General features: G+C 37.6%; 1 protein-coding gene across 3 annotated transcripts in view; it reads left to right on the top strand.

Moving 5' to 3' along the window:
- Positions 1-21,616, top strand: part of ACER3 (alkaline ceramidase 3) — a 164,948-nt gene that overhangs the window by 93,032 nt on the left and 50,300 nt on the right. For all 3 annotated transcript variants that reach the window (XM_047690271.1, XM_047690270.1, XM_047690272.1), the window contains exon 3: positions 4,511-4,563. In XM_047690271.1, coding sequence (XP_047546227.1) covers positions 4,511-4,563 — 53 coding nt within the window. The remainder of the gene's footprint in view (positions 1-4,510; positions 4,564-21,616) is intronic.

Genomic DNA, 21,616 nt, shown 5'->3' with positions numbered 1-21,616 from the left:
CTGAAAAAGCTACATACTGTGTGATTCCATGTATATAATATTCTGCAAAAGGCAGAACTATGGAGACAGTAAAAAGATCAGTGGTTGCCAGGGTTCAGATAGAAAGAGAGATGGAGGGGCGCCTGGGTGGCTCAGTGGGTTAAAGCCTCTGCTTTCGGCTCAGGTCATGATCCCAGGGTCTTGGGATCGAGCCCCGCATTGGGCTCTCTGCTCAGCAGGGAGCCTGCTTCCCCCGCCTCTCTCTCTGCCTGCCTCTCTGCCTACTTGTGATCTCTGTCTGTCAAATAAATAAATAAAATCTTTAAAAAAAAAAGATGAAATGGCAAAGCAAAGAGAATTTAGGGTAATGAAACTATTCTGTGTAATGGTGAATACAAGTCATTATAAATTTGTCCATATCCAATAGTGAACCATAAAATGTAAGCTGTGGACTTTGGGTGATAATGATATACCAATGTAGGTGGGTCAGTTGTAATAAATGTACCATTGTGGTAAGGGATCTTGATAGTGAGAGAGGCTGTGCATGTGAGGAGGTAGGGTTTGTATGGAAAATATTTGTACCTCGATTTTGCTGTGAACCTAAAACTGCTTTTTAAAAAACCATTAAAATATAGGCAAATCTATAATATAGAACATTCTACAAGAGAAAAAGAGAGGGGCATGCAGCCATCATTAGGGAAATGCTAATCAGAACCACAGTGAATACCACTTCAATACATTAGGATGGCTATAATCAGAAAGACAGCCAATAACAAGTATTGGGAGGATGTGGAGGAATTCATATATTGCTCATGGGAGTGTAAAATGATACAGCTGCTTTTGAAAAACACTTCGGCATTTCTTTAGAATGCTAAACACAGAGTTAACATATGACCCACAAATTCCACTCCTAGGTATATATGCCCAAGACATACGAAACCAAGTTTGCACAAAAACTTGTATGTGAATGTTCATAGAAGTGTTATTCAAAATAGTCAAAATGTGGGGAAAAACCTAGATGTCTATACTAGCTTGAGCTGCCATAACAGAATACCATAGCTTGGGTGGCTTGAACAACAGTCATTTATCTCCCACAGTTCTGGAGTCTGGAAAGTCCAGCATTAAGGTACTGGCTGATTTGGTTCCTGGTGAGATGTTGGCTTGCAGCTGCCTTCTCCATGTCTTCACATGGCCTCTCATGACTCACGCAGGAAGATTGAGAGTGGGTCCTATCTTTTCCTGGTCTTCTAAGGACACTCATCTCATCACGGGGCCCCACCTTCATGACCTCATCTAAATCTAATTACCTTCGTTGTTGTTGTTGTTGTTGTTTTTTAAAAGATTTTTATTTATTTGACAGAGTGAGAGAGCACAAGCAGGGGGAACAATGGGGAGAAAGAGAGGTAGAAGCAGACTCCCTGCCAAGCAGGGAGCATAATGTGGGGCTCCATCCCAGGACCCTGGGATCATGACCTGAGTCCAAGGCAGACGCCTAACTATCTGAGCCACTCAGGCACCCCCCCCCCCAATTACCTTCTAAAGGTAATTATTGATATATGCTATAATATGAATGAGCCTTGAAAATATGCTGAGTGAAAGAAACCGGACAGAATAGATTGCATATTGTATGATTCTATTTATATGAAAAGTCCAGAACAGGCAAATCTATAGACACAGAAAATACATTAGTGGTTGTCTAGGTTTGAAGAGAAATAGGGAGTGACTACAAATAGGTATGAGATTTCTCTTTGGGATGATGAAACTGTTCTAAAATTAGATAATGATGATGGTTGCACAGTCTGAACATTTAAGAACAATTGAATTGCGCACCTTAAATTAATTTTATAGTATGTGAATTATCTCAATAAAGCTGATAAATTTTAGCAAAAATCGTTGGCTTACTTTAAAGTGAGAAAACATTGAGTAGAGAAAGATGATGCTCTTCTATTACATTTCTTTGCATTCTTAAGTAGATTGTTGAAGTAAATTGTAGAGAGCTCTGAAAGTCAGCCCTTTTTTTTTATAAATACTTTTTTTTTTTAAGATTTTATTTATTTATTTGACAGATAGAGATCGCAAGTAGTCAGAGAGGCAGGCAGAGAGAAAGGAGGAAGCAGGCTCCCTGCTGAGCAGAGAGCCCGATGTGGGGCTCGATCCTAGGACCCTGGGATCATGACCTGAGCCGCAGGCAGAGGCTTTAACCCACTGAGCCACCCAGGCGCCCCGAAAGTCAGGCTTTTAATGATATATAATAAAAAGTACAAGAGAATATTTGAAAAGGTTTGTACCAAAACAGTTCTTGAGTAGAGCACAATTAAGTGGCCAGTCTACTTTTCAGAATGAGTAGTCATTCCACTGCATTTTAATTTTTTTTTATTTCATAGTATATTATGTGACTATAACTCACAGTTTGTGGGCTCCCCCTCCCTTGCATTAATTTATCCACCTTTGCACTTTCTAATATCTCCTTTGGAAAAAACACATCAACCATTCTGCTTCCTCTTTTTTTCTTTTTCTTTCTTTCTTTCTTTTTTTTTTTTTTTAAGATTTTATTTATTTGAGGGAGAATGAGTAAGAGAGAGAACACAAGCAGGGGCAGAGGGAAAGGGAGAAGTGCAGTGAGCCCAATGTGGGGCTCAATCCCAGGACCTTGGAATCATGACCTGAGCTGAAGGCAGATGCTTAACTGACTGAGCCACCTACCCCTGCTTCCTCATTTCTTTAGTAAAATGAGTGCAGTAACTGTTTACTTCTGTCATCTCATGTTAAACAGCAAAAATAATGTGATAATATATTTAGTGTTTTTTTTTTTTTTTTTTGAAGCTGGAGTAATGGAACACTCTTGGTTTCTGCTCAGGTCATGATCTCAGGGTTGTGAGATTGGGCCCTGTGTTGGACTCTGTGCTCAGCTTGGAGTCTTGAGGTTCTCTCCCTCTTCCTCTGACCCTTCTGATTGTACTCTTTCTCTCTCTCTCAAATAAGTAAATCTTTAAAAAAAAAAAAAAAGTAACAAGGGACACATGGGTGGCTCAGTCAGTTAAGTGTCCAATTCTTGGTTCTGGCTTAGGTCATGATATTCGGGTGATGGGATCAAGCCTGTCCCAGACTCCACACTCACCTTGGAGTCTGCTTGAGATTCTCTCCCTCTTCCTCCTCTGCTCCACCCCCCACTGGTGTTGCATGTGCATGCTCTCATAATTAATTAATTAATTGAAATATTTTTTTAAAGTAAGAGTACAAATTATTTGGTGACACCTCCGTTTACCATGTTTATTGGGCCAACTCTTATATATCCTTAAGGCTAACTCCCGTGGTTTTTTTTTCTTTGTCTTTCATAAGTGCCCTCTACTGTGTTCCCATGGTACTCTGTGTATCTCTTTATCATATCTCTACCTACTGGTGTCTTCTCTGCCTGTCTCTTCCATTAGACTGTATGCTTCATTAAGGCAAATGATTGGATCTTATCTTTGTACTGTAACTGAATTTGGCAAATAGGAGGTACTCAGTAAATGTTTGTTGAATTGAACTTAATGTGGACCCCTTTTTGCTAGGTGTAATAGGGACTGATACTTGGTTAGCTAATTTTTAAAAATTCAAAACAGAATTATTATAAAATTATGTATATACCTACCTTAAATTTTTATTTTATTAAAACATAGTTATATAATCTTTGACAATTATTTGATATATGACGTGGTCTTGGGATCCTAATTATAGTTTTACTTAGCTTTTCTTGCATTAAAAAATAGAAGTTTTTAAAAACCCTAAAATGAAAGTTTATTTAAAATAGAGGCACTTGGGAAGAACTTGGAGACCTAAATATGGAATCTTTAGATTTTCACTATTTTTTTCTCAGTCTAACAGGTATCTTACCCATAGTTAATTCAATAGCAGTATTTATTAGCAACTCTCTTTTATTGAGTCTGTTTTAAGCATTTTAAATAGTTTTTGTAGAAACAAGAACTCAGTTTTTGCAATCATATTTCTGATAACTAAATGCAGTGGCATTAACAGGTTTGGGAACAAACATACCTGTCTGGTTACAATGTTACAATTCAGCTATTTGGATAAAAGTACTAGAGTAGCTAACTAGCTATAATCATCATCCTGTAATATTGAAGCTGTAAAGCTTATCGTGAGAGGCAGACAGTCTCTCCTTTGCTATCCTGTCCACCACTCCCTTGCAGTGTAGTCAACAAACTTCTGTTTCTGTTAAAATTAAAAAAAGCTTATCCTGAGTATCAGGTAGTATATTTTACAGAAAGAATGGAAAATACTGTTTAATCCAGTGAATCCACTTAGTGGAGGGAATTTATGAGAATTTATACTGTACTTGGTTTTTTTTCCTATACCAAAATTTCATCAATTATAGAACTTACTCAGAGTCTGCTGTATCCTGCCATAGATTTTATAAACTTTGTTCTTAAAATACAGTGCTTTGCATTGTCTTACTATCTTCTCACATAACTCTGGCCAGCCCCAAAGAATTTTATGCTAATCGTCTTTTTTTATTTGTTTGTTTTAATTTCAGTGGTAGGAATGGGATCCTGGTGCTTCCACATGACTCTGAAATATGAAATGCAGGTCAGTAATGATAAAATTAACTAAATGCTTATTTCTCTTCATCCAGAGACACTTAGGATTTGAGGAAACATTACATTACCAGAGGGTGCTATTGAGATAAGAGACTGAAGGGAAAAAAGGGATTACATCTCAGGAGCTTTTACTTCAGGCCAGAGGATTGAAATTGACTAAGTGGAATAAAGAGGCGAGCAAATAAATGAGTTGCCCATGGAGAAAACAAGTGAGAGCACTATAGCTTTTGACCTCCTCTGTGCAAACATATGTATAATGTTAGCACAGGATTGGGGAGTAGGGACCCCTGGAGACATTTAAAAAGAAAGTTCACTAAGATAATATATTCTTTGATGCCTATATTTCCTCGTGTCTCTTTTATGGCATCCATTTGAATGGATGGTTCCTTTAGCTAGCAAAGTTTTAGAGCTATGCAAGGATTTTTATTTACTGTCCTTACTCTTGGAGGCCATACCTATCTAGTTCTCAGTCTTTTGACCTCTTTATTCCCTGTTGCTAACCCAGAAACTCATAGAACACCACTGTCCAGTATATATGTAATTTAAAATTTTTTGGTAACCACATTAAGGAAGGCCATGTTGAAAAGAAATAGGTGAAATTAATTGTAATAATATATTTTATTTAACCCAGTATATTCAAATATTATTTCAACATGTAATCAGTATAAAAATTTATTACTGAAATGTTTCATGTCTTGAAATAAGGTGTATATCTCAATTTAAAGTAGGTTTATTTCCAGTTGCTCAGTAGCCATATAAGGCTGGTAGCTACTAATTGGACAGTGCTATTCCAGAAGGATGTGTGAATTATTAATTATAGTTATTTAAATGTATAGGAATTCTTAGGAATGATTCTGATATTCAACACATATTTATAATAAATAATAAAATACTAGAGAACTGTTTAAGATTGAAGGAGACCAAAAAGACATGACAACTAAATAGAATGTGTGATTCTGGACTGGATGGTTGTGTGTGTGTGTGTGTATGCTTACATTTATGGTATTATTGGGATGCTTAGAAAAACTTAAATGAAGTCTGAGGATTATATCCTGGTTTTGTTGGTAGTATTGTGGCTATGTAGATGAATATCTTTTTTTAAAGATTTAATTCATATGCCATAAAATTAACCATTTTAAAGTATGTAAGTTAATTGTTTTAAGTACACTTACAAAATTGTGAGGCTATCACCATTATCTAATTACAGAACATTTTCATCACCCCAAAGAGAAACCTCATGCCCATTAGCTCTCCCTCCTCATTACTCCTTCCACCTTGCCTCTGACAACTACTAAACTACTCTCTGTCTCGTGGATTTGCCTGTTCTGGACATTTCATAGCAATGACCTTTTATGTCTGGCGTCTTTGACTTAGGCTGAATAATATTCCATTACATAGATATACCAATTTGGTTTATTCATTTACCAATTAATGGACTTTGGGTTGTTTCCACTCTTTGGCTTTTATGCATAATGCTTCTGTGAACATTGGTGTTCAAGTTTTTGTGTGGATATATGTTTTCAGTTATTTCAGATATATATTTATTAGAAGTGGAATTGCTAGGTCACCTGGTAATTCTGCATTTAACATTTTTTTTTAAGTTAAAAAAAGTTTTGTTTTGTGTTTTACCTTTTGAGGAGCTACCAGACTGTTTTTCAAAGTGGCAAATTTTTTCAAAATTTCAAAATTTTTCAAAATTTTCAAAAGTGAAAAGTTTTTTCAAAAGTAATTTTCTTGATATCCTTGCCAGTACTGGTGATTGTCCTTCTTTTAGATTATAGCCATCTTGCTGGATATGAAGTGATATCTCATTGTGGTTCTGATTTATATTTCCCTAGTGACCAGTGATGTTGAACATTTTTCATGTGCTTATTGCCCATTTGTAATCTTCATGGAAGAAATGTCTGTTCAGATCCTTCTCCCATTTTTAAATTGGGTAATTTGCCTTTTTAATCATTGAGTTGTAAGAGTACTTTATATATTTTGGGGACTAGACCCTTACTGAATACGTAGTTTTCAATTTTCTTCCATTTTGGGCTTTTTTTCATTTTCTTAATAACATCCTTTGAAGCAAAAAAGTTTTTTTGATTTTGTTGAAATCCATTTTATCTGTTTTTTCTTAGGTTGCTTATGTGTTTTTTTTGTTTTGGTTTGGTTTTGGTTTTTTAGGGAGAGAGTGTGCAGGGGGAGGGAGAGAAAGAATCTTAAGTGGGCTCTGCACTAGGCTCGATCTCATGACCCTGAGATCATGACCTGAGCCAAAATCAAGAGTTGGATGCTTAACCAACTGAGCCACCTAGGCACCCCAGGTTGCTTGTGCTTTTGATATCATATCTAAGAAACCATTGCTTAATCCAAGATCATGAAGGTTTATACCTATATTTTCTTTTCTTTTTTTTTAAGGTTTTATTTATTTATTCAACAGAAAGAGGGAGAGAGAGAGAACACAAGAGGGGGAGTAGCAGGCAAATGGAGAGGGAGAAGCAGGCTTTCCACTGAGCAGGGACACAGGACTCAATAGGAGGACCCTGGGATCATGACCTGAGCTGAAGACAGTTGCTTAATCAACTGAGCCACCCAGACGCCCCATATGTTTTCTTCTAAGACCTTTATAGTTTTAGCTCTTATATTTAGGTCTTTGGTCTATTTTTTTTTTAATTCCAGTATAATTAGCATAAAATATTATATCAGTTTCAGGTCTATAGTGATTGAACAAATCTATATATTATTCGTTGTTTATCATGATAAGTGTATTCTTAATCCCCTTCATCTATTTCACCCATCTACCCACTCTTCTCCCTCTGGCAACCACCTATTGTTTTCCATATTTAAGAGTCTTTTTTTGTCTCTTTATTTCTTTGTTTTGTTTCTTAAATTCTACATTTGAGTAAAATCATGATATTTACATTTCTTTGATATATTTCACTTAACATTATACCCTTTAGATCCATCTGTGTTGCTGCAAGTGACAATGTTTCGTTCTTTTTAGGGACTGACTTAATATTCCATTGTACATATATACCACATCTTATTTATCCATTCATCTGTGGATGAACACTTGGGTTGCTTCGTATCTTGGTTATTGTAAATAATGCTGGGTAGACATAGTGGTGCATGTATCTTTTCAAATTAATGTTTTCATTTTCTTTGGGTAAATACCCAGTAGTTGAACTACTGGATCACATGGCAATTCTGTTTTAACTTTTTTGAGGAACCTCCGTACTGTTTTCCACAGTGGCTGTACAGTTTGCATTTCCCAACAGTGCATGAAGGTTCCTTTTTCTCCACATCCTTGCCAATATCCGTTGTTTCCTGTGTTCTTAAATTCAGCCATTCCGACAGGTCTGAGGTGATACTGCATTGTGGTTTTGATTTGCAGTTCCCTGATGATGAGTGATGTTGAACACTTTTTATGTTTGTTAGCCATCTGTATGTTTTCTTTGGAGAAATGTCTGTTCATATCCTATGCCCATTTTTTACTTGGAATTTTTTTGGTGTTGAGTTGTGTAAGTTCTTTATACTTTGGATACTAACCTGTTACTAGGCATATCATTTGCAAATATCTTCTCCCATTCAATAGGTTATCTTTTAGTTTTGTTGGTTGTTTCCTTTGCTATGCAGAAGCTTTTAGTTTTGATATAGTCCCAATAGTATTTTAGTTATTATTTATTTATAGTTATTTGCTTTTGTTTTCCTTGCCTTAGGAGACATATCTAGAAAAATTGCTGTGGGCTGATACTGCTTGTGCTCTCTTTTAGGATTTTTATGGTTTCAGGTCTCATATTTAGGTCTTTAATCCATTTTGAGTTTATTTTTGTGTATGGTATAGAAAGTGATCTAGTTTTGTTCTTTTGCATGTAGCTGTCCAGTTTTCCCAGCACCATTTGTTGAAGAGGTTGTCTTTCTGCCTTTGCATATTCTTGTCTCCTTTGTCATAGATTAATCAACCAGATAATCATGAATTTATTTCTGGGCTGTCTATTCTGTTCCACTGATCTATGGGTCTTTTTTTTTTTTTGCCAGTACCATACTGTTTTGATTACTGTCTCTTTGTGTAGTATATCTTGAAATCTGGGATTAAGATATCTCTAGTTTTGTTCTTTTTTTTTTTTTTTTTTTCCCCAAGATGTCTTTGGCTATTCAAGGTCTTTTGTGGTTTGGTTCCATACAAACTTAAGGATTATTTGTTCTAGTTCTGTGAAAAATGCTGTTGATATTTTGGTAGGGATTGCATTAAATCTATAGATCGCTATAGGTAGTATGGACTTTTTTTTTTTAAGATTTTATTTATTTATTTGACAGACAGAGATCACAAGTAGGCAGAGAGGCAGGCAGAGAGAGAGAGAGGAAGGGAAGCAGGCTCCCTGCTTAGCAGGGAGCCTGATGCAGGGCTCGATCCCAGGACCCTGAGATCATAACCCGAGCCGAAGGCAGAGGCTTAACCCACTGAGCCACCCAGGTGCCCCAGTAGTATGGACTTTTTAACATTATTTGTTCTCCTGATTCTTTAATCCATTTTAAATAATTTTTTTAATGTGATATGGGGTCTGGGTCTAACTTCATTCTTTTTCATGTGGATATCCATTTACCCCATAATCATTCATTAAAAAGAATGTTCTTTACCCGTTCAGTTGTGTTGGCACCCCTGTCTATGATTGTCAAGCAATCATAAGTGTATGAATTTATTTCTTGATTCTCAGTTAAACTCTCAATTCTGTTCCATTGACCTGTACTAGTACCACACAGTCTTGATTACTGTAGATTTGTAGTAAGTTTTGAAATTGGGATCTGTGAGACCTCCAGATTTGCTCCTTTTTAAAAAAAAAAAATTGTTTAGGCATTTCCATGTGAATTTTAGGATCAGCTTTTCAATTTTTGCAAAAATTTGCTGGGATTGAAAGGAATTCCATTGAATCCATAGAGCACTTTGGAGAGTATTGCTATCTTTATTTTTTTTTTCTTTGTATTTACTTTTATTTTGCATATGATCTACAATAAATATTATTTTGGTAATAAAATATTTTAAAACTTAAGTTAGATGATTTTTTTGCTAATTTGTAACTTTATGAGTAGTATTGCTATCTTCAGTATTATCTTTCAATCCATGAACATAGGATATCTTCCCATTTATTAAGTCTCTTGTTTCTTTCAATGATGTTTTATAGTTTGTGTGCAAATCTTGACTTGTTAAATGTATTCATAAGTATTACAGTTTTTGATGGTATTGCAAATTTTCTTAATTTCATTATTTTGCTTTCTCATGCCTAATTTATAGAAATAACAATGATTTTTGCATATTGTTATTGTATCCTGCAACTTTGCTGAACTTTTTTACCTGTAGTAGTTTTGTGTGTGTGCATATGTGGATTTGTTAGGGCTTTCTGTGTACACAATCATGTCATATGCAAGTAGGGATCATTTTATGTCTTCCTTATCAATTGGATGCCTTTTACTTATTTTTCTTGCCTAGTTGCCCTGAACAGAACTTTCAGTACACTGTTGAATAGAAGTGGAGAGACCAGATATCCTTGTTTTGTTCCTGATCTTAGGAAAAAAGCTTTTAGTTTTTCACCATTAATTACAGTATCAGCTGGAGTTTTGTATGGATGCCCTTTTTAAGTCTGAGGAAGTTCCCTTCTATTCCTAGTTTGTTGAGTGTTTTTATCAAGAAAAGATGTTGGAATTTTCAGATTATTTTTTTCCTGAATCTCTTGAAATGACCAGGTTGTTTTTCTCCTTTATTATATTCGTATGGTCTAGTACACTGGGTCTCATATGTTGAACCAACCTTGCATTCCTGTGATAAATTCCATTTGGTCAAGGCATATAATCCAAGTGAGTATCTTTGTAGGAAACATGCCCTAGAGTACTTAGGAGTAATGAAACTCCATGTTGGCAATTTACTCAAACAGTTCAGAGGTAAAAAAAAGTTCTTTGTATTGTCTTTCAAACTTTTTTGTACCTTGAAATTGTTTCAATTATTTTTTTAATAAAAAAACAATATACATGTTCTTCGACCCCAGCAATTGCACTCCTAGGAATACCTTCTTAAAAAGTAATCAGAAACAGGGAAAAGATGTTTTACAAGTATGTTATACAGGTGAGAGTGTTACACATAATAAAGGTTTTTAAATGATCTAAATGCTTAACAAAAGGGAGATTGTTAATATATACTATGATATATCTATGTATTGAAATGTACTGTTGCCATTTAAAATAATATTTCAGGGACACCTGGCTGGCATAGTCAATAGAGCATGTGACTCTTGATCTCAGGATCTTGAGTTCAAGCCCCACACTGGGCATAAAGCTTACTTAAAAAAATAGAATAAAATAAAGGAAGCATGATCTCTGGTACATTTAAAAAGTAAATAAAATATTTTGAAGACTTTTGAAATGGGAAAATGTTATAAAGAGAAAACTTTATGTAATGTGATAATTAATTTTATAAGCAATAGAAGAAATACTAGAAGGAAGTACATTTTGCCTCACTTCTTTTCCTTTGTTACAAAGTTTGTAATCTGCGGCTCAAAATTATAATAACTCCCACCTACCCATAAAATATCCTTAAAGTCCGGTGCCTGGGTGGCTCAGTGGGTTAAGCCTCTGCCTTCAGCTCAGGTCATGATCTCAGGGTCCTGGGATCAAGTCCCGCATCGGGCTCTCTGCTCAGCAGGGAGCCTGCTTCCCCCTCTCTCTGCCTGCTTCTCTGCCTACTTGTGATCTCTCTCTCTCTCTCTCTGTGAAATAAATAAATAAAATCTTAAAAAGAAAATCCTTAAAGTCCTTGCCTCTTGCTTTCTAAGCAATATTCAGTTCTTTTTTTTTTTTTTTAAGATTTTATTTATTTATTTGACAGAGAGAGAGAGATCAGAGTAGGCACAGGGGCAGGAGGAGAGAGAGGAAGAAGCAGGCTCCCTGCTGAGCAGAGAGCCCTATGTGGGGCTCGATCCCAAGACCCTGAGATCATGACCTGAGCCGAAGGCAGAGGCTTAACCCACTGAGCCATCCAGGCGCCCCCAATGTTCAGTTCTGATCAAGCTCAATTATCTGTGTATTCTGTGCCTGAAATGAGTAGCTAACTATTGGTCATAGAAATTATATCCCTTTGTTAAATCTCACTTTTAAGTTATTGAACAAAAATCTCAAATAACCACACAGTGCCATAAGATAGTACCATTACATTTCCCGACAGTTTCAGTTTCCATTCTCTAGAACTATTATTTCACACTTACTGCTCTTTTTAGATTTCTTTTTATATCTTTTTTTTGGTCTCATATCCCCTTCTCCTCAGTGATAGCATCACCAGTATTTCACTAATAATATAAAAGTTAGTAAGACACTCCCTCATCTTTTTACCACTATCATCTTCCTGCTATTATTGTGGAAGAAATGTCCCAGCTCCTCTCAAAGACTCAAGCCTGCAGTTAGTTACATATTCCCAGTCATTTGCTCCACCAGTCTTTTTGAAAGTCACTACACTCATTCATTGCTGTCTGCTTACACACATACTCAAATAACTCCCCTCCTTTAAAAATTACCTCTCCCTGGATGGCCAGCTGGGCTGCTCTTTCCACAATGGCTTTGTGGTTTTTAGAGGAGATACTGTGACTAATCTCTGCACAGTAAGATTTCTTGCATGGCAGCGCTTCAAGCTTCTTCTGTTTTTTTTTTGTCTTTACGATTTTATTTATTTGAGAGAAAGCATGCATGCACACATGTGCACAAGTAGTGGGAGGGGCAGAGGGAGAAAGAGAGAAGCAAGACTCTCTGCTGAGCACAGAGCTGGCTTAGGGGCTAGATCCCTCAACCCTGAGATCATGACCTGAGCCGAAACCAAGAGTCGGACGTTTAAACAACAGAGCCATCCAGGTGCCCCAGCACTTCAAGCTTCTTGATGTTGTGGACTAGGAACTTCAGGAAGCCACTGAGCAGCTTTGTTTTCTTGTTGTTCCTGTAACCAGTGTTGGGCATCAAGATCTAGCCCTTGAATCTTCCATGCACCCTTTGTCAATGCTTTTGAGTTTCCACCAGTTGCACTTAATTTTCATGTATCAATCTGACTTGTGCCAGATGAACTTCTTGGTCCATTAGAAAGTTAATCATCTTGGGCTTTACCAAAGGTCTGAGGGCAGCCATGATGTTGAGTAGGAGATGGCTGCCACTTCTGCAGGCAGTGCTGAGGAAGAGAGGGGCCCTGGCCCCTCTTTTAGTCCTGGGCTCTCTTCTCTATATTCTCTTCTAGGTGATCTCATATAATGTCATGATTCTTATGCTAATGATTTCAAAACATCTGTCTTCAGTTCTGACCTCATCTTTGAACTCTAGATTTGTACAACCAACTACATGTTTGACATACCACTTCAATGTCTAATAGAAATCTCAACCTTTAATGTGGGCAATATGTAATTATTTATTTTTTTTTCCATACCAATTCCTCTCCTAGTATCCACTGTGATGCCATCACCCACCCAAAATGCTAAAGCTAAAAACTAGAATCATTCTTGATTTCTTTCTTCTCCTCATGCCTCACATCATATCTGTTAGCCATTCTTCTGGTTTTATTTTTAAAATATAACTGGAATGGGGCACCTGGGTGGCTCAGTGGGTTAAGCCTCTGCCTTTGGCTCAGGTCTTGATCTCAGCCCTGCATCGGGCTCTCTGCTCAGCAAGGAGCCTGCTTCCCTTCTCTCTCTGCCTACTTATAATATCGCTCTCTGTCAAATAAATAAATAAAATCTTTAAAAAAATATATAACTGGAAAATGTGTTCCGTTGCCTACCCTTGTGTAAGCCACCCCATCTCATTTCCTGGCTCTGCAATAGTCATCCAAGGGAGTCTTTTAAATTTTAAATGAGGTCGTATTGTTCTTCTGCTGAAAACTCTATAAGACATCCATTTGCACTTAAAATGAAATCTAAATTCTTTACTGTGACCTACTAGATCTGGCCCCGGTTTTGTTCTGCAACTTCAGTTTTTACTCTTCCTCTGAATTTTTTACTACATTCCAGTCACACTGGCCTGATCTCCCCCAACTAGAATGTAAACTTCTTAAGAACAGAGATCCCAGTTCTCTTAAATACCCACTGTACTTTAGCATATAGGCTAGTGCTGGCACATGGTATCTGCCCAATAAATATGTAAACAAAAGGAAGGAAGGGGTAAGGAGGAAAGGAAGGACATTTAATTAAAGACATAAGTAAATAACTAAAGAGATTCATTAAAGTATTCAATAGTGGTTTTCCCTGGATCGTGGGATTGCAGGGCATTATATTTCTCTCTTGCATTTCTATGTTTTTTAGATTTTCTGAAATAAATGAAATACTTTTGTAATAAGGAAATACATGTTTATGGTTGTTTTAAAAGAAAAGAGACTTTATTAGAAGATAAACATATTGTTTAAAATATCAGGAGAGTATTGGAACAAATAATTTAAGTATTCACCTTGGGTGTCAGGAGGAGGGGTTCTCTCTGTGATTTGTTGATGTCATGCCCATGCATTATTTGAATAAAGTATTAAAATCATAAAAAAAAAAAAGAAAAGAGACTTTAAAAGACTCCAAATGTGATTTGGAGGAGTAGTAATGATAATAAGCCAATCTGAATAACCTTCATCCTAAAGCAGACTACCTTCTGTTCTTGGGGGGTGGGTATTTAATTCAGTTTTGAGTTTTATTTATGTGACAGATTATTGTATTTTCCAAACATGTTAACACCAATATGTCTCATCCCACCTGCTTTTCTTACAGTGTGGCACCGACTTTCCTCAAGAGTTGGGATCTTTGTTCCTTGCCCTTGAATCTGGGCAAGACTGTTACTGTGGTAGACATGAAGTTATATGACTTCCAAGAGTGAGTCACAAAAGGCAATAGAGCTTCTTCCTCATCTTCCTGGGATGCTTACCTTTGGAACCCAGCTCTGTGTTGTAAGGAAACCAGTCAGCCATGTGGAAAGGCCCATGTATGTTCTTACCACAACCTCACCTGAAGTTCCCAGGCTGCAGCCACATCAACTGCCCAAAATTTGAGTGTGTGATTCTTAAGATGATTCCAGCACCAGCCTTTGAGCTGTCCCAGCTGATGCTGAGTGAAGGAAAGATGAACTGCTCCCTCCGAGTTCTGCTCATAATGCATATTTTTAAAAAGATTTTTACTTATTTATTAGAGAGAGAGAAAGCACAAAAGCAGGGGAGCTGCAGGCAGAGGGAGAGGGAGAAGCAAACTCCTGGCTAAGCAGGGAGCCCAGTGCAGGGCTCGATCTCAGGACCCTGGGATCATGATCTGAGCCAAAGGCAGACACTTAACGACTAAGCCACCCAGGCACCCCTCAAAATGCATATTAATCAGCAAAGTATATATTGGTATTTTAGGCCACTGAGTTTTAAGGTTGTTTGCTATATAGTAAAAGATAACCGGAATAGGGGCGCCTGGGTGGCTCAGTGGGTTAAAGCCTCTGCCTTCAGCTCAGGTCATGATCCCAGGGTCCTGGGATCGAGCCCCACATTGGGCTCTCTGCTCAGCAGGGAGCTTGCTTCCTCCTCTCTCTCTCTCTGCCTGCCTCTCTGTCTACTTGTGATCTCTATCTGTCAAATAAATAAATAAAATCTTAAAAAAAAAAAAGATAACCGGAATAATTTACAAAACATATCTACTCTAATTCTGTGCATATGGCTATCTCTGATATTCCCTTATACACATATTTTCTAAGACTTGGTTAAGTTTTTAAATTTCTAGGATCATTCCTCTTGTCCATCATGTTGTTCCTAAGACAGTAACCCTGGAAGGTAGTATGTGTCTATCACATATATAAAGAAGCACCTGCATGAATGTGCTGAGACAAGGGTAGGCTAAGTATCTGAGTGAAGGAACGGATAGGCTCCACTACTGAGTACTGAATAGATCATGACAGTATTTCATTTCTGAGGACTAACCTGATTTATGTTCAAATGAGAAACACCAGAATGTTGAAAGAACTAAAACTATAGCCGTGATACTTGAGGGGAAGGAACTGGGACTATTTTAGCTTAAAGAAGAGAAGACATGCCGCTCACTCAGCTGTACGTACCAGACTCTCTCAGTTCTATGCATTTTTCATGTTTGGCCCTATTGCACTTCCCTTTCTCCCTTGGGCAGTTCCTGTTCATCCTTTAAACTCTAAGCCAAAGTGGCAGCTCCACTAAGAGGCCTTCCATGGCCCTGGGGTTGGGTATGTACCCTTCATATGTTCTTCTACAACACTCTGTGCTTGTCTGTTACTGCCCTTATCTTTTGTTTTATAAGTATATTTATATCTTTCTTCTGTATCAACATGTGGGTTACCTAAGAGCAGGGACTCTCTCTGGTTGACCTTGGTGTATCCCATACTTATAGTGCACATAACACTACGTAAATGTTTTATGAATCAGTATTTAAAGGGTTGACATGTTGAAAGAATTCAATTTATGCTTTGTGGTCCTAGTGGTGATAAAGGTAAAGAGACATCTTGCTCAACATCAGGAAGAATTTTCTGAGCTAGTAGATGGTAAGAACTTCCTTCAGAGATCTTGAGTCCTCTGTCCTTGGAAGTGCCCAAGTATAAGCTGGACACACACTTTCATTAGTTCAGAAATTATTACCTGGATAAGAGATCTGCATAGGTAAAGATGATACAGTCCTTTCCTCAAGGAATCCGTGGTCTCAGAGTGAAGGTAATATGCTAGTGAATGCAGTGGTAAAGGGACCTACGGTATGCTATGGAATTGAAGAGAAATTATTTAGGGGAGGGAACTGAGAGGGTTTCACGCAGGTGACTCAGATACATGTTCGAGTTGCATCTTCAAAATTAAATAGGTATTTTCCAGGCCAACTCGAACCTACAGAGTTGAGAGTATATCGTATCTAGGGCATTGCAAGTAGTACTTTGTGTTGTAGCCATGTATGGAATGGGAATATGTGGTGATGATGGTGACAGTTCTAACAGTAATAATAGCTGACATTTGTTACATTATTGACTACCTGCTCTGAGTAGGCATTGAAGTAAATATTAGTAAGAGATGTGGTTTGGGAAGCTAACCAGAGGCCATCATATCTAAGCCTCTTGGACTTTATCCCCCCTAAGCCATTAATAGATTTGGAGCAGAAGTGGGACACACTTTGATTTGTATATAAACTTAATTGTTGATAAGATTGTTACCAAGATAACAGAGCATTTAAATAGACCAGATGGCCTTTGATCTTGAGATCTTTGATTCTGTGCTTTATCATTTACTGTAATACTACTCTATCAAGTTTGAGGACAAATTATATAGATGTCTTATTTCTTCCCTCTTTGGGTCTACAAAGTTGTGCTTGCCTCTCTGGACAGAGATGATATATGACCCAATTTGCCAATGATTTGGGAGGGAAGAACCCTCAGTATTGAAGGATTGTTAAAAACAGCTTCCCCGTCTTTCTAATTTAAACATAAAATGATTGTGAATATTCCTTGAAGGCTTCTTACCTCTTTAGGATAAAGTTGTCTCAGCTATGTTAGGCCATTATTTTTTTATGCACAGTCATTGAAGCAAAGTACAAAATGACAGTGCTGCCACTTACTAAACCCTGGTAGACATCGAACCATTTCATCAGCCTGAACTTAGCTGGTTGTAGCTGTAAAGAAATCGGAGGCCCATTTTTACTTCTGCCTAAACTGAACATAAGCAGATATTGACAGTTCTGTCTTAAGAGTGATTTAGAGCTTAGATGGTATTTTCTTCAGATTTGTTATTTGCTAGGTAGCTGCTTGGGCTCCAGATCGATTCTGCTACCCCTTTTACTGGCTTTTTGAGCATAGATATGCCACTTAATCTTGCTGAGCTTTTGTTTCCTCATCTACTTAATGGATTTACTAATACTTGTAGAAGTATTTTGAGGATCAGTTGATTGGCATATGTGAAAGTGTCATCATAGGATCTGGTAAATAAGTGTTTAATAAGTATTAGCTTCCTTCCTTTTTCTTTAACCAGTTAGAATTTCTGAAACTACTATTATTGATTGTTAAGTGATTCATTCCTTTGAGTACTATTATATGTGCCCCTGTGAAGGGTAATATATTTTTTTTATTAACATATAATGTATTATTTGTTTCAGGGGTTTAGGTCTGTGATTCATCAATCTTAACAATTCACAGCACTCACCATAGCACATACCCTCCCCAATGTCCTTCACCCAGCCACCCCATCCCTAACAACTCCCTCTGCACTCCAGCAGCCCTCATTTTGTTTCCTGAGACAGAGAGTCTCTTGTGGTTTGTATTCCTCTCTGGTTTTGTCTTTTTCATTTTTCCCTTCCTTCCCCTATGATCCTCTGTCTTACTTCTCAAATTCCTCATATCTGTGAGATCGTAAATTATCATTCTGATTGACTTATTTCATTAACCATAATACCCTCTCATTCCATCCACATCATTGCACATGGCAAGGTTTTGGGAGGTTTTTTTGATGGCTGCATAATATTCATAAACACACACACACACACACACACACACACACACTGAAGGGTAATATTTTAAGCTATTGCTAACTCCTTTCTCATGGATTAATGAGAAAGAGCAATGCATTTGGGAGTGGGTTTGAGGAAAACATTAGAGAAGGAATAGAGACACCAGGAGTGGCCTTCAAGTAAGCGGTGAAAGGTGTCAAAGAACAATTTAGAATCATAGACCTTTAATATTAGAAGAGATTTTTAAGTTTTTATTTATTTATTTGAGAAAGAGAGACAGAGGGAGAACAAACATGAGGGAGAGGGAGAAGCAGGCTCCCCACTGAGCAGGGGCAGGGAGTGCAACATGGGGCTGGATCCCTGGACCCCAGGATCATGACCTAATCAAATGCAGACGCTTAACTGACTGAGCTACCCATGTGCCCCTAGAAGGGATTTTTAAAATGTAGTCCAATCTACAAATTTTATAAATGGAAAAACAGCTTAAGAGAAGTGAAGTAAATTGACTAGAAGTTACACAAAAAGTTAGAGACAGGATAAGGAGTACATTTTTTTTTAAGATTTTACTTATTTTAAAGATTTTATTTTATTATTGTTTTATTTATTTGACGGAGAGAGACACAGTGAGAAAGAGAACACAAGCAGAGAGAGGGGGAGAAGCAGGCTTCCCGCCAAGCAAAGAGCCTAATGCAGGGCTCCATCCCAGGACCCTGACATCATGACCTGATCCAAAGGCAGACACTTAACCAACTGAACCACCGAGGCACCCCTACATTTTGTTTTTATTTATTTGTGTTTCCTTTATCTATCTTGGGAATTTGTCTTGCATTGCTGGTGGTTAAAGTATAAAAGCTTCAATTTTTTAGGAGGCTTCTCCCAGGTATTCTTTTCATCTTTTCACTCATACAACTCATTGTTTTTTGCTTTCACTAACTGACATATACAGTTATTCATAATCCTGGAGAGGGTAGAGGTAAAGGCAATTTCTTAATTTCTTTAGCTATATGGAATTTTTCTTTGTGTTCTTCTGCTTTTTCTAAGTATTCTCTGCTGAGCATAAATGTTTCATATTAGAAAAAAGAAATAGCTGCTAGTAAAAAAAGAATGTGTCCACCCCTTCTCTTAAGTAAATAAATTTATTTATCCTGGAAAATAAAACCAAAGAAAAATGTGTGTGTTCACCTATCATTTTCTTTATAACACAAAACCAAAAATTGCTTAAATGCTAGGTAATTAATGTAAGCTAATTCAGACTTCATAATGTAAACAACAGATGTTCTGGTTATAAATATTACCTTCTTTCTCCTTAGCTCTCTATCTCAGTGAGTAGAACCACCTTATAGTGAAAGCCCGAGCCAAAAACCCATGATTTGTCTTCAATTTCTCCTGCTTTCTCACTTCTGCAGACACTGAAAGCTCAAATACGTCTAGCTCTATCTATCTATACAGCAATGACCTTAATCCATTATCTCCAATCCAGATTTCTGTAACTGTTTCCTAATTGGTGTCCCTGCCTCCCCTATCCATTTGTCACAACAGAATAGAAATACTGTTCCGACAGACAAAACTAATTGTTTTCATTCTTTGAGCAGTGTTTGCTAGGCTTGGTACAAGTGTTAGAGATGAGACATGTAAAATGCAGTCTCTGCCCTCCAGAATGCATGCCACTTTTTAAACATCTTTAATACTTCTCCGAGGTTAGGCTCATGGATTTGAACCGCAGGCTGTGATCTGGCCTGTGCCTACCTCTCCAGACTCCTCTTCAGTCACACACCCCACCCTCTCCCTGGAACTCTGTCCTCTTTTACCAGTCATAATTTTGCTAGTTAAGGTTTTGAAATAAGACTTCTGTATTTGTATTACCCAGATTTTAAAATCTGTGCCCTTTTAACATATGCTCAGTTCAATTTAGTTTCTCTACACAAACAAGCAAGCAGCCAACATCTGGAGTCCAGTCTTTTCTTCTGAGCTACAGGTTTGTACTTCTAGTTGCCTGAATGACATTTCCACTTGGCTGTCACACAGGTACCTCAAACTCAGTATGTTGAAATTGTTCCTGTCATTTTCTGTCTTCACAGTCTCTATAAACTGTATTGTCATCAACTGTGGTATTTAGGCAACAAACCTGGGAGTTACCCTTAGGAGTTTCTTCTCCCTCACCTTTATATCAAATCAATCACAAATCCCAGTTTAATTTACTTCCTAAATATTTCTCAAGTCTAGTCACCTCGGTCTATTCTCAATTCTGAGGCCTTAATCCAAGTAGGAACTTTGCTTGGCCTGGACTGCTGTAACCTCCTAGGTAGCCCTCCCACAACTGTGCTTTTTCACTGCAGAACACTCTACACATACCTGATCTGGCACCATATGTTTATTACTGTATTCGTCAGCTGGGACTGCTGTACAGAAATGCTGTAGACTAGGTGGCTTAAATAGTAGACATGTGTTTTTTTCATAGTTCTGGAGGCTTGAAGTCTGAGATCAGGGTGCCAGCATTGGGTCTGGTGAGAGCTGTCTTATAGGTAGCCACTCCTTTTTTTTTTTTTCCCTTAAATGCCCTTTGTTTGTTTTAAGTGTAGTTAACACACAGTGTTGTATTAGTTTCAGGTATACAGTATGATAATTTAACAGTTCCATATACTACTCAGCGCTCATCAAGATAAGTATACTCTTAACTATTTATTTTTAACATAAGTGTACTCTGAATCCCCGTCCCCTATTTCATTCATTCTCTCACCCACTTCCCCTCTGGTAACAATTTGTTCTCTATAGTTAAGAGTCAGTTTTTTGGTTTTCTTTTATTTTTTTTCCCTTCATTTTCTGCTTGTTTCTTAAATTCTACATTTGAGTGAAATCACGGTATTTGTCTTTCTCTGACTGGTTCTTGCAAGCTCTCTGGTATCTCTTCTTAGAAGACCATCAATCCCATCCTGAGGACCCCTACCCTCATGACCTCATCTAATCCTAATTACCTCCCCAAAGCCCCATCTTCAAATACCACTGGATTGGGGATTAGGGTTTCAACATGTGAATTTAGGTAGGACACAAACATTCAATCCATAATAACTATATTTTCTTATTTTTTATATTCTTGATGCTCTGGCTTCTGGAGCCTCCCTGACTAGGCAGGCATTGTCCTTTCCAGGGGTAGCCATTTCTTATATAGCAAATAACTCGCCCTGGACTGCACCTTTCATTTTCAGACTAACCAATGCAGAGCCCATCCTCTAAACCACCTTCTTTTTCTGACTCTTACACTCCAGGAAACAGTATTCTTCTGCTCTAATCACCTCAAGTCCAGGTACCAGACAACTAAAGATAGCCCCTAGACCTTAGAGCCTGCTGAAATTACTTAAATTAGCCAATGCTAAGCCTGCTTGCCATTCCTTACCTTGCCTTTCTCTGGGAAACCACGGTAAAGGTTGTCATCCATGCTCTTTCCTTGCTTGTTCTGCCTCCTGACTGACGCTGGTGCTTTCCCATGTGGCCCTGCTTGGCATGGCATGTCACTGCTTAGGAACTGTGAGTAACTGCCTTTTCAGTGGCAGTCATCTCCTGATCTGTTGGCTTCACCATACCTGGAAA

This window comes from Lutra lutra, chromosome 10 (genome assembly GCF_902655055.1).
Source record: "Lutra lutra chromosome 10, mLutLut1.2, whole genome shotgun sequence".
Classification (NCBI taxonomy): Eukaryota; Metazoa; Chordata; class Mammalia; order Carnivora; family Mustelidae; genus Lutra; species Lutra lutra.
The sequence above is the reverse complement of the archived record's forward strand: the minus strand, read 5'-3'. Positions and strand labels throughout refer to the sequence as shown.